Source organism: Teleopsis dalmanni, chromosome X (assembly GCF_002237135.1).
Source record: "Teleopsis dalmanni isolate 2A chromosome X, ASM223713v2, whole genome shotgun sequence".
NCBI lineage: Eukaryota > Metazoa > Arthropoda > Insecta > Diptera > Diopsidae > Teleopsis > Teleopsis dalmanni.
In genome coordinates, this window is record NC_051848.1 from 28,052,555 (window position 1) to 28,067,170 (window position 14,616).

A 14,616-nucleotide genomic window follows, 5' to 3' on the forward strand; every position below is an offset into this window, starting at 1 on the left:
TCCGGAAATTGGCTTCACCCAAATGATTTTATGAAACTATAGGCGAATAAGCGTTCACCGATATAACTAGAAATAAATATCAAAAGAAAATCTGGCTTAGCTACAGCGAGAACTAGATTATAAAGTGATAATATTTGTAATAAAAAAATGCTTTTACTACTTTTTTGCAGTTTTTTTAATTCCATTCTAGAGAAAATTAAATTCAACACAATAAATATATTTAATGATAAATATTAATGATATGATAATATTAATATTAATGATAAATAGATGATAAATGAGCAATAACAAAGTCGCAGCCATGAAAAAACAATTAAAGAGAATAAAAAAAAATTAAATTATGTGAAATATAAATAATATTTTCGAAATCTTTATAATTTTTAAACCCTTCTTCTGTGAACTTATAATAAAAATGATTTATTTTATACTCAGCCACGGTTGCCACAAAATTAGTACTAATTTTTCCGTATGGTATTCCGGTACCCGTTTTTAGAAAATGCTACTTTTTTGAAGCGCCAACTTTATTGTAATTAGTATTATATTATCCAATAATATAATTTCATGTATTGATTGATAATATAAATGACAATTACCGTATAGATAGAGATTAAAATAAATACAAACTATGTTTAATTAATTATATTAAAACTGTACAATTAACTATTGTGTGCATTGTAGAAATTTATCCAAAATTAAAATCATACTAAATGAGAATTAAGGTCGTGTGCGAGTTAGGCTAGCTTGCTTTCTAAATGAAGGAAATTCTAAGTTGTGCCGATAATGTAGTGATGTGTCGATACGTGTTGATAAATGGCTAAATGTGTGCAGTGCAAAAAATCATCCAGTTGGTTTAGCATCAACTTAGTCCTAAATGTTGCAATTCACATTAATGTGTCAGAGTAAAGCACTTTACGTTTAATCATATGTTTTATATTCAGATTACTTTTTTCTGACTTAATTCTTTCAATATAAATAACAATTATCATATAGAAAGAGTTCAAAAAAATAAAAATAAATAAATATTGAAAATTGTATATTAAAGTATTGAACTATAGTTAGAAGATTTCATTTACATTGGAATTTAATAAATAATTAATAATAATTAACAAATAAATAATTAATTATTATTTAATTCAAATGTTTTTTAAATTTTATTTAAATTTAAAACATAAAATGTTATAAAAAATAACATTACTTAATTATTATAATAATATTTGTTATTATAGTGTAGAAATGTAATTATTAAAAACTGATACTAATATATTTTGAAAATTTTTGTTTTAAGAAATAACTTTAATTATTGCACCTTATATATCAGAAATGATGAAATAAATAAATAATCCTTATATAAATATTTCTCTCGATTTATTAAGACTAAAAAACTTATACTTGTAGTGTAAAAATAATATTTTTAATAAATTCTTAAAAATTGAATGTTTTTAGCTTGATAGTTTTTTAAGAAATAAATTCAATTTTATTATTATTGAATTTATTTTAATAAGTTCAAGATTTATAAATTATTTAATATTTTATGGAATAAGCTGTAAAATAAAATATTATAAATTAATATTTATTTAAATAAATTATATTCTTTAAATTAGTATAAATTAAAAAATTTGTTATAACTTATTTTTTTATAGCTAAATACTGTATTTATTTGATATTAACATATTGTTTTAAAAATATATTTAAATTTATACAGAAATCAAATAAATATATAAAAGTCATGTAATAATATTAATTTTAAAAAATTTTTAAGAATAAAATATTTTTTGTTTAATAGGTATGTAATTTTTGAAAAAATAAATTGAATGTAATTATTATTTATTTGTATTAGTTAAATATTTATAAATAATGACAGTTCTTTTTTTTTTGAACAGAACTAATTACCAATTATATAAAGAAAATGTAGGAGTGTGAAGGATAAATAAAATTTTATTACAAGAAAGCTCCGATTACTTGTATTGAAGAGGTGGCTTGACCTAGTTCCCGATAATTTAAGCCGTAACACCCTTTTCTTTGGCCTCTTACTAGCAATGCACTGAAAGCTTCTCTTCACTTCGATGAGAGGCACTTAGATTCTCTTATCATCCCATCTAAAACTGTGATTTTAATGACTTTGATAGAAGATTCTATAATTAATCTACCCCTAGCGTTAGCATAGTAATCCCACAGGTTCACGTAACTACTCCCTATACTATGCCAATGTATTCTGGCTTTCGAAGACCATTACCTCATTCTGCATATGAAAAACTCAAATCATAGTTTTAGTTTTTATAATAAATACTTCAAAAAACAAATTTAAATTCATTTATAAATTAAAATTTAAATTGAAAAAATTTATTTTATTTGATTGTTTTATTTTCATTATGTATTTTAAATTAAATAAATTTATTTTAATTTTAGTGTAAGTAAATGCATACAGCATATAAGGCAAAATCAGTTGTAGGAAATTAGATTAAATCACAAATATAAAAATCTGTATAAAAATAAATCAAATAATTTTAAAATTTTTAATTTGAGATCTATTTTTACTAGATCGTTTAAAATCATTATTTCGTATTTGAAATAGTTCAAATGATTTAAGAGATTATAATTATTTTGAAATATTTAATATTGAATTATTATTAACAAAACGAATTATTATTAACAAAATTTGTTTTAAAAAAAAATAATTCTAATGTATAATACAAAACAATAATTTAAAAAAAAAATATACATATATAAACACAATTTAAAAATTTATATATATATAAATACAATTTAAAAAAAAGAAATACATATATAAATACAGTTTAAATATATATATATATATATTATATATATATATATATATTATATATATATATAAAATTAAAAAAATAAAAATATATATCTATATAAATACAATTTAAAAAATATTTATATATATATGTATATATAAATACAATTAAAAAAAAATATATATATGTATATATAAATACAATTTAAAAAAAAGAAATATATAATAAATATAAATATAATTTAAAAAAAAAAATATATATATATAAATATATTTTTAAAAAATATATTAATATATAAAATATAATTAAAAAAAAAAAAAATATATATTTAAATATAATTTAAAATAAATATATAGATATAAATATAATTTAAAAAAAAATATATGTACATATAATACAATTAAAAAAAAAAAAAAATATATATAATATGAAATTACAATTAACAAAAAAAATGTACATATATATATATATATAAAGAATTCAAAAAAAAAAAAATATATATAGTATATATAAATATAATTTAAAAAAAAAATATATGCATGTATATATAAATACAATTAAAAAAAAAAAAATATATATATATATATATGTAAATACAATTAAAACAAAAAAATATATATATATATGTAAATACAATTAAAAAAAAAAAATATGTATATATATAAAAACATTTTAAAACAAAATATATATGTATATAAATACAATTTAAAAAAAAATATATATAAATGCAATATAATATAAAATATATATTTAAAAATTAGTACAAAAAACAAATTTAGTTCGCTTGTTGAGACTCGGCAAGGCGAGCACGTAGAGTAGATATTCTTAATGGTAATAGCTGGTACATTTCACGTGAAACCCCAATTTCTGCTTTAAGGGTGTTAGCAGCCTCAGTATGTTTGGCGCATTCCTCTATGAATAGTTTATAGTATTTCAAGCTGTTATTTGATGATAACAATTGCCCTGGCACTTCAGTTGATATTATTTTATAATACAAACGTCCTAAATACATATATGTCATTAGAACATTTCGTTCATCATCCACATCTAAATTGGGTTTCATTGTGACTCCATCTGCTAATGCATATGACTTAACATAGGTTTCGAAATGTTTTATAGCTTTGAGGCATATTTTATTTGCCTTTTGTGCTTCTAGTGTTGCAGTCTCAGTATTTTCCATACTATCTAGCTTTATATCTAAGATTTTCGAATATGTGAGACCAGCTCCAAACCAGCATTCACGGCAAATTGCTAAATAAAATGTGGGATTAAGCACTGCTGATAGTTCCTCGAAATAGGTAGCACGACGTTTTAGCATTTTACTTTGATTTATCGGATCCTCTTCGAAGAACGATACATACAAGTACAAGTCAGCATAGTCAATAATAATTTTTGCATATTCTGTTGCTTCACCATCGATCTTATAATAATCTTTAGCACGATCAAGCCATTTAATAACAAAATGGTAAATAGGTTTAGCATCTTCGAAGGTTAAGCAATAATTAGCAGTAATAAGTTTTTCATATTCATCCAATTTCAAACTGGAGTACTGATAATTTTGAGGATCATTTGATAATTTTTTCAAATCTGTAATTGATATTATTTAATTAAATTAATATTAAGTTGTAATATTTTTAATATTTAATTCAATTCCTACATTTAAGTTTTATTTATATATATCTATTATATGTGTGGAAGAAAATAAATATTTTAATTAAAATTTAATACAAAAAAATTTTTGCTTTAGTTATAGATTTGTTATCAGCAAGAAATTTCAGTTAAGAGATACCCTAATTTAGATTAATAGATATTTTTATTAATATAAATATTGAATTTATAGATATTTGTAATGGATATGTATTTATAAATAGTTTCATCGGGAATAGACGTGTTTATGCGTGACAAGTAACTGTTTAGCACTCAGCTGTATTCTGATCACAATTCAGCTACGACAGTTCTTGCTGTTGCTTCCATTGCAAAAGATGTCCATATAACTATGATAGGAAGGGAGAAGGAAGCTCTACTATCCGTGTTGCTATTGAGATGTTCATCTCTGTGGCAGGCAAGAAGGTATTGCTTGGACAGCAGTTGATTATACTCTTTTGCAAAAGCATTAACGATTCTGTATGGAGATGGACGGCTTGCGTCATTTGATGACAGCCGATTGTAGTTCGAAATGCCGTATTTTGGCATGATTGGATGTTAATCTATTGCAACTCGCAGAGTTTAGTATGGGGTCCATACTAAAACCGCATAGGCCACAATAGGAGGACCTATTGCCTGGTATATGCTCAGTAGGGTTTCTTTATCTTTGCCCCATGAACAATGTGTGAGCGCTTTCAATACATTATTACATTATTACGAGACTTCAACCGACCACACATAGCAGAGGCATGTGTACAAAAAGTCAACATACTCTCGATAAAGCTTTGCTTTATAATATTCTAACTCACAAAACTACATTTTGTATCCAAAAAAACAAAAAATATAAAAAATTATCATATTGAAAATATTAATAGTTGAAAATGCTTACCGTCACTTACAACTTCCATGCTATCCTGTTCCAAACGATCTTTAGAAGCGCACAGTAAGTTAATGCCATATTTTGCCCAGCAACGCGCAATGTCTGCATAGCGATGTTTATAGTTTTCAGTAGTCTCGTTACGTTGTTCTTCGGTCATTTCATCGGTTAACATTTTTTTCTCATACTCCTTGATGACATAGGTGGCAGCTGACAATTGATGTCTTGCCGCCTTAAAGGCATTATGGCCGATATAACATTGCGATAGCGTAGCAGCATTTAATGCCCAATCAATGTGATCCAAATTTTTTGATGTTATTTGACGACGCAGCGTGGTATTGCAGTAGAATGCTGACTTTTCCATTTGTGACATATGCGCATAAACTTGTGCCATAAAGAATGTGCAGTGGGTATACAAATTTTCTAAATCTTCATTACCCTTATCAGGTTCAGTTTCATCAGGTGTGCCCAACACATCGGACAAACTATAAGCATTTTTACCACTTTCTTTGAACGCCTTATACGTATCCTCGGCACGTTTTAACTGTTCGAATGCATATTGGAAGTCGCGGCGATTAGCAGTTATTGTTGCCAAATCAGTAAGTGCGCCAACAAATGGTATGATTGCTTCAGATGTTGTATGCTTCTCTTCGAGCATTTCAACAACCGTCATAAGTAGTCCTTCCGCTCCATTTGGTTCCTCAACGAAAACACATATTTGAGCCAAAGAACGAATATTATGTGCCAACAAAACCTTATAGATAAACTCCTCTGCATCACCCTCACCACCTTCGGCCTGTACGGAAGCAATTAAGTTATCTAAATCTCGCTGTAGTTGCGAGTAACATTCACGTGCGGCATAGTGCGATGTGTACGGCTCATCTGGCGGATCATTTTTGTACTCTTCACTGGTGAGCTTATTTGCTTTTTCAAATAACTCTTTCAAATCTGATAAAATCTCCTTTGGTATCATTTTAATCAAATATTAAAATGTATTAAAATTATCCAAATATATTCAATAGTTCTGTTTAACTCCCAAACAAACAAAACCTACACTTCCAAACTAAACGAGAAAATTTTTTCTTCCATCTGTCAGTTGAATAAACGTCAAACAGGGTTGCTTGCTTGCTTATTTAATATGTATGAATGTAAGGTGTGTCTTATGTCAAAAATTATTTCTACGTTTTTAGTACTATCTATTCTTGAATAATTAATACCGACAATAATTACTAAAAAAAATTTTTTTTGTTTTACTTATCTTTCACATCCATCGAATATTTTGTTACTGCATTTGTTTCTCAATTTAATATGGCTTTTATTTTACTATATATTATATGAATTAAATATATTTTACTACAAATATATATATATTATATATATTAGTGACTTTTCACTGATAGTACATTCACAGTCACTACGATTACGCCGGTCTTGAAATTGCTTTCAAACTGAGTTTAATATTACTTTTTAGAGCGTTTACGGATAAGAATTAAAAGCACTTTTAAGGTAGCTGTCAATCAGTCAGCTGTTAAGCGATAACAAAAATGTTGATTTTAAACATTTTAAGAAAAGATAGAGTAAAACTACAAATTGTTTTAATTTTATTGTAAAAAAAATAGTAAAAGAAAAAAATAAAACATTTCGAACTACAATAAATTTTAAAAATAATATATGAAACAACAACACTGCTGCCTTATTTAGTCCAACCTCTTTGAAATTACTCAAATCATATGGCTGCCAACACTAAAAATTCGTCTATTGTGAACGATTTTTGGAAGTACATACGAAATTTTCAGTTATCTGTCAACGAATAATGTCGTTACTTATTCGTATTTCGTGTCGTCATTGTTCGCAACAAATATGTTATTTTCTCTATTAATAAATAGAATAACATTAATAAATAATATCAATATTAATAAATAATTTTACTATTAAAAGGCATGAAAAATTATATTTTATTCAGAATCATGTTAAAAAATATTCTCATCAATAATTGCAAAGAATTATTCATTATCGAAATTTCAACTGCTTTTAATATGTTTGCGTAACACTTAAAAACCGTTATTTTGGTTATTTTACAAAATTATTGGGGCAATTATCTCTCTAAAAATACGTTTCTTACACTCTCGTGTGGACTTCTTCCCTATAATGTTTCATGTAGGTTAAGTTAGGTTTTACCAGCGATCCTAAGGGTATCCACTTAGGCCTATAGATCCATTGTGCTAGCGTATTGTTAAGAACCCAAAGGTTAAAACCAACTAAAACCTTTGGCAAAGGTTGTAATGCTATTCAAAGAGAGGTCCTGAAGTTCGCCGAGTTCTTCAAAAGAAAGCCCCTAAAGTGTTAAGTGGGTTGCAAGTATATCGGAAGAATATTGTTGGAAACTTATAAAAGAAACAATTCCTACAAACTTTAAGAAATTTGCCGAAAACAAACATGTATCTCAATATAGTATATAATATAATATGTATTTTGCAATAATGCAGTTCCACTTCGACGCGTCATTGGATTTTTATGTAAAATGAAATATTTTAATATTTCATTATTAACATTATAAATGATATTGATATTTTAATTTTTAATAAAATTTTATCAATTTTAAATAATGTAGCTTTGATTAATACTCTTAATTTTAGAAAATAATTTTTTTATATAAAAATAATTTTTTTAATATTTTTGCGGAAGTTCCATCACATTGAAAATTGAAAATGTTAATAAAAGGGTAAAAAATGTTTTATGTGAATATTATTAACTATAGCAGCTAAACCAATCAACTTACATTGACGTTATGTTGCTTCAAATATTCATTAATTTAATATATAATACTATTTGTTCTATGTTGATATTAAAATGGTTTTAAGGGCATATGCAGAGTAATGTTTTGAGAACAACCAAAATAATGGGTTTCTGTGTATAATGGAAAACGATATATAAGAAAAAAAAACTATAATAATGTTTTTTTCAAATTCAACGGAAAGTTTCACTATAGGATGTAGTGAATATAGGTCTCGTCTATGAGAAACAAATTTTTTATTATTTGTAAACCAGTGCAAGTAAATAAAATAAAAATGAATATAATGCACTACATATATATGATAATACTGGATCTACATTTATACCCAAACAAAGTAACATCAATTTATTATTGGAAACTTCAGAACATCAACGATGGATCTACATCTTTATTCAAACAAATTATATTAACTTATCAATTAAATTAAAACAGCAAAACTGACCTTTTATAAGAAAATTTGTTTACAAAAATATAATATTGATTGCATGCAGCATCACTATGCAGCATTCAAGCACTTTTTATACTACGAGTCTCGAAAATAAATGTGAACATTTTTTTTCCTAAAAGATTTTGATTCACGAATAGTTTTGAAGTTTGTATTTAATTAGCTTTAGAGGTAAATTAGAGTTTGAGATAAAGATTTGCTGACATTACGTATTTTGAAATGACATAAGCTGCAGTTGGGAAACATTATCCTCTAGTCTTCGTAGATTAAAATATCGTAACAATATCGTCAGACATCAGACATTTAATGACAGAAATCGAGTAATATAAAGTAGATATGCTGATTTTTCAATTAGTGTATTCGGCCACATTGAAGTGCGGCAAACAACACAAACTCTCTTGTTAAGGTGTTTAATTTGTACACAAGACATCAACATCACGCTCTTGTTCTACCGGAATAGTTATGAAGTCTATAATCATCTAGGAGACCAAAGATAATAATGTCACGATAGCTATAAGTGATCTTTTGTGAATCTTTATTGGAAATTTTATCATATATTCTAGTCATCTATCAAAAGTTCTTTGTTGACAAAAATTCAAACATAATTGCAAGTTACTTATTAACTAAAATTTAAGTGTAAATTAGTTGTCATTAAGTTTGGCCTAATTAAATTTTTAAAGTTTAATTAACTATTCAAAGTTTATTGTGCAAAAAGTAAGTCTTATTAATTTTGAAAACATTATATTTGACAGATTTCTACAGTAATGCCAATAAGCACAAGAATTTAGCAAGAGATTTTAGTAACAGACCTTAGCAAAAGATTTTAACAATAGATTTTATTAAGAAACTTTAGGAAGAGACTTTAGCAAAAGACTTTGCTAAAAGATTTTAGCAAGGAACTTCAACTAGAGACTATAGTGACCGACTTTAGTAAAAGATTTTAATAAAAGATTTAGTAGGAGAGTTTAGCAAGAGTCTTTAGCAAGAGACTTTAGCAAGAAACTTTACCAAGAGACTTTAACAAGAGACTTTATAAAAAGGGCTTAGGAAGAAATTTTAGCAAGAGACTTTAACAAGAGGTTTTACTAAGAGACTTTAGCAAGAGATTTTAGTAAGAGACTTTAGCAAAATAATTTAACACGAGATTTAATTAGAGACTTCAGCAAGACACTATGTAAGCGACTTAGTAAAAAATTTAGCAAAAAATTTAGTAAGAGAGTTTAGCAAGAGTCTTTAGCATGAGGCTTTAGCAAGAAACTTTACCAAGAGACTTTAACAAGAGACTTTATAAAAAGGGCTTAGGAAGAAATTTTAGCAAGAGACTTTAACAAGAGGTTTTACTAAGAGACTTTAGCAAGAGATTTTAGTAAGAGACTTTAGCAAAATAATTTAACACGAGATTTAATTAGAGACTTCAGCAAGACACTATGTAAGCGACTTAGTAAAAAATTTAGCAAAAAATTTAGTAAGAGAGTTTAGCAAGAGTCTTTAGCATGAGGCTTTAGCAAGAAACTTTACCAAGAGACTTTAACAAGAGACTTTATAAAAAGGGCTTAGGAAGAAATTTTAGCAAGAGACTTTAACAAGAGGTTTTACTAAGAGACTTTAGCAAGAGATTTTAGTAAGAGACTTTAGCAAAATAATTTAATACGAGATTTAATTAGAGACTTCAGCAAGACACTATGTAAGCGACTTAGTAAATAATTTAGCAAAAGATTAAAAGTAAAAGAGTTTAGCAAGAGTCTTTAACAAGAGACTTTAGCAAGAGACTTCAGCAAAATATCTTAACAAGAGATTTTATTAAGAGACTTTAGAAACAGATTTTAGCAAAAGTCTTTACTAAAAGACTTTAGCAAAGGTTTTTAACATGAGACTATACTAAGTGACTTAGTAAAAAACTTTAGTACAAGATTAAATAATACAATTAAGCAAGAGTCTTTAGCAAGAGACTTTTGCAAAAAACTTTAGTAAGAGACTTTACCAAGAGCTTTTACAAGACATTTTAGCAAAAGACTTTAGCAAAAGACTTTAGTAAGAGTCTTTAGCAAAAGACCTTAGCAAGATATTGTTACAAGAGACTTGTTGTTTTCTACCGCCTTTCGGAGCAGCCGCATGTACCTCATATTATTTAGGTTACAATGATTTAAAGTTTTTACGCATGCGTTCTTGTAAAATTTTACTATAACGAACTGTTGAAGTTCTTAAACTTAAAAGAAATACTTTTAAGAAATACGGAATTAGCTTTCAAAGTTTTAAAGTTCAAAAAAGCTTTTGTTGCTTATAACGTTATTGCAACAAAACTTTATATTTAACTTTGAAAAGTTGTAAAACTTCATTAGCGCTTTTTCTTTCACAACATAAGCTTTCTGAAACTTTCGAGACTCGAATATAGTGTATCCCACGACATGTTGCTAATCGCTGGCAACATAATTTAACAGTAGAATTGTTTACAAATAATTTACGGCAACATTGCCACAACATTCAGTGAACAGAATAAAGGATTTAACAGCACACAAGCGGCGTCAGTGCATTTTTGATGGTGTCGAGATTTGAACGTGTTTTTCCTCTGGTACAATGGTTCTCGGCTTATTCGCTTCAAAAATAATTCGTAAAAACACTGTGTGTGGACTATTCGAATGTGACTGAATGTTAGTTTAGTTTACTGCTTACATGCAAAGCAATTTCACTTCACAAGCGCAATATCAACATCAACATCAACTAAAGTACGCACGTTGTGCATCCTTTAATAGCAACATGGCGCACATTTCTTAAACTCGTACGGAAGAAACAATTGTTGTTAATTTGTGAATTTTTGAAATTTAGTCACGTTACGGCTGTCAAGAATGGCGCACGATCATGACGCAAAAGTGTTAAGTGCCCCGCGTAATATTTAAAAAATAAAACTCACTATAAACGTAAACTTTTATTACTGAAGACAATAAAAAAAAATTAAATTTCAAAAATTAAATTAAATTATATAAAAAATTAATAAAAAAATAATAAAAAGAATTTCATTTCATTTTTTGTGTGCGAGTATGTGTGTGTGTGTGTGTGTGTGTGTAGAGTGAATTTTATTTTTATTTTGTAACTGAAAATTGCTAAAAATTTCCTAGAGGAAGTAAAAATGCATAGCATAATTTCGAGCGCATTTTTGAAGTCATTCCAAAGGAAATAACTCGAAGTGACTTAACGCCATTTTGATGGGTTTTTTTGCGACTGTGTTAATGGATTTGAATGAAAAACGATTCAAATTTAATCTGAAATCGTGCAATGTGTGCAATTCAAATTTTATTGTGTCTATTATAAATGCATATTTTATGCAAATTGCTACGGAATGTGCGAACATTTTTGGTAGTTGGAGCAGTTTGTGAACTCTCAAGGATTTGGACAGGACATAACATTTTAATTTTTAATGCTTCATAAATCGCTTTATTTTATTGCAAATATTTAGTTTATTAAGTTATGGGTGTGCAGTGTGCAGTGTGCAGTGTGTGGAAATAATGCTGAGATGTTGTTTCAGAATAATTCTATATATAATTTATGCAAATGTGTTTCGGCATGAAAGCGAAATCTGATTGAAAACTGAAAACTTAAATTTGAAATCTGAAATCTTAGAAAAATGTATTATACGAGTACAGAAATTATTTAAACGAAAAAACAAAACAAAAATACAAATATTTAATTTTAATTTTTAATATCTATTTTAATTTTTATTTTATTGTATTTTTTTTTTTTGGCTTCTCACTATTATTTATTAATAAGATTTTGATTGAATTTTTTTTGATATCATAATTAATATTCAATTTAATTTTTTTCCTATTATTTTTTATTAATAAACTTATGATTTAATAAAGATATTTAATTTGCAATTAAAAGAATTTTATGTATGTCTTAATGAATATTATTTTATTATTTAGTTTTTGATTTAATAAAGATATTTAATTTGCAATTGTAGATTTTTTTTTATGTCATAATTAATATTTAATTTAATTCTTTTATATTTGCTTTTCTATTATTTTTTATTAACAAACTTATGGCTTAATAAAGATATTTGATTTGTAATTAAAAACTCTTGTTTATGTCTTAATAATTATTTAATTTAATTTTATTATATCTGCTATTTTAGTATGGTTTTTTATTAATCTCTTGATTGCATAATTTAATTTAATCTTAATTAAATATTAATTCAATTTTTTTATATCTGTTTTTTAAGTGTTTTTTATTCTTAATCTCTTGATTGAATAATTTAATTTACAATTAAAAATTCTTTTTTATATTTTAATTAATATTTAATTCAATTTTTTTATATCTGCTTTTTAAGTATTTTATATTATTATTGTTTTGATTGAATAATTTTAATTATAAATTATTAAAAATTCTTTTTTATTTCTAATTAATATTTAATTCAATTTTTTAATTTCTGTCTTCTTATTATTATTCTTATTATTAATAAACTCATGGTTTACTAAAAATATTTGATTTTTAATTATAAAACTGTTGTTTATGTCTTAATGAATATTTAATTTAATTTTTTTAATATAGTTTTTTATTATTTACCTTTTGATTAAGTAAAGAAATTTAATTAATAGCTAAAAATTTTTTTTAGATGTTAATTAATATTTAATTCATTTTTTGTTTTTACCCTATTAATAATTAATATGCTTTAGATTTAAAAAATATATTTAATTTATAATTAAAAATATTTTTAATTAATTCAATTAAAATTTAATTTTATATATATTTTATTTTTATTTATTTTATTTTTTTTTTTAATTTTAAAAATTGTTTTAATAATTCACAGGAATTTGAGATTTCGTCTATTTTTTTGTTAGATATTTTCAAAAAATTAAATACTTCATCGTTCATATGATTTTTGAGTTTCTTATCGTAAGAACTTGTCTATTTCATTACTTCACTCACAATAATACTAACGCCTTGATCATTATGTTGATCTACTGTTGTCAAAAACTACAGCGTACTTAGTATATACCACCTCAGGACTTGGTTTTAAGAGTGCTATTTAGTTTTAAGATTATAGGGTGGACCTAACATAAATGTTGAATGTCAATATTGTATGCTCCAGATTTGCTTTACGGCTTGCTAATACAGCTTCAATTTGTTCCATGTTGACAAAATAAAGTTTATAAAACAGAGAGATAATTATATGTCTAAAAAAATTTTTTCGCTTGTTTTCTTGCCCTAATCATTCAACGAAGTTTTGTATAAATGACGTATACATAGACTCGCTAAAAGAGAGTTTCAGAAAATTATTTTAAAACTTATGATTATTTCTCGCTATTTAATATTAATTTAAGTTGTATATTTATAGGATAATTAAAAAAATTACTCAAAAATAGATATCAATTATATATCACCTGCAAGTCTTTTAATCTCAAAAATACACAACATAAATTTTATTTATCCTAAAAATATGCAATATATAATAAATTATTACCGCATTAGTAGGAGTAGGAGGAAAAGTAAGAGGATAGACAATTCTTCATGTTGTGTTCTGTAAAAACAATTTATAAATAATCTTCTTCTGAAAATTCGTTGCCTTTTTTAGTTGCATATTATAAGATCTAATTATTTAATCGTTAGTAACATATTCAATAATCATTTATACACAGGAAGGTTCAGGTAATAGTTTCGACTGTATTTTTAAATATAGTAATTTCTTTTTGTGAAGTCATAATCTATATCAATTATTTCTGATTGCTTTATTACTATAATTATTGTTTTTAATATGAGTATGACATCTTGCAACACTGTGATATTAAGATCTATTGCGACTTCATCATAGATTTTTTGAATTAACTCAATATAATTTTTTCAATTATTTGTTGTATTTGTTTAATTTTATCAGTCTTAATTTACAATCAGGCGTTAAGTATTCACATTTGCGTTTAGTACAGCGCAACAACTAACTACTCTTTTTGTAGTCCCTTTTTCCTCTCCATACAGCGTGTGATATACAGCGTTATCTGGCACTCTGATTCACTCAGTGGTATAAGGGTAAACTTTTTCTAAATAAATTTATGGAATGACTTATAAAGTAAATCCTTTTAAGAAGAATTCGACTTTATTTACTAAT

The 14,616-nt window shown here is 25.5% G+C and overlaps 1 protein-coding gene across 1 annotated transcript; it reads right to left on the reverse strand.

The window, feature by feature from the left end:
• Positions 1-3,484: 3,484 nt before the first annotated feature.
• On the reverse strand, positions 3,485-6,359 carry LOC119661879 (KIF-binding protein). The gene is made up of 2 exons (XM_038071385.1): positions 5,296-6,359; positions 3,485-4,349 (listed from the first exon to the last, which is right to left on the reverse strand). Exons 1-2 carry the CDS (start codon positions 6,254-6,256, stop codon positions 3,538-3,540), a joined length of 1,773 nt encoding a protein of 590 aa, XP_037927313.1. The 5' UTR covers positions 6,257-6,359; the 3' UTR covers positions 3,485-3,537.
• Positions 6,360-14,616: the final 8,257 nt, after the last annotated feature.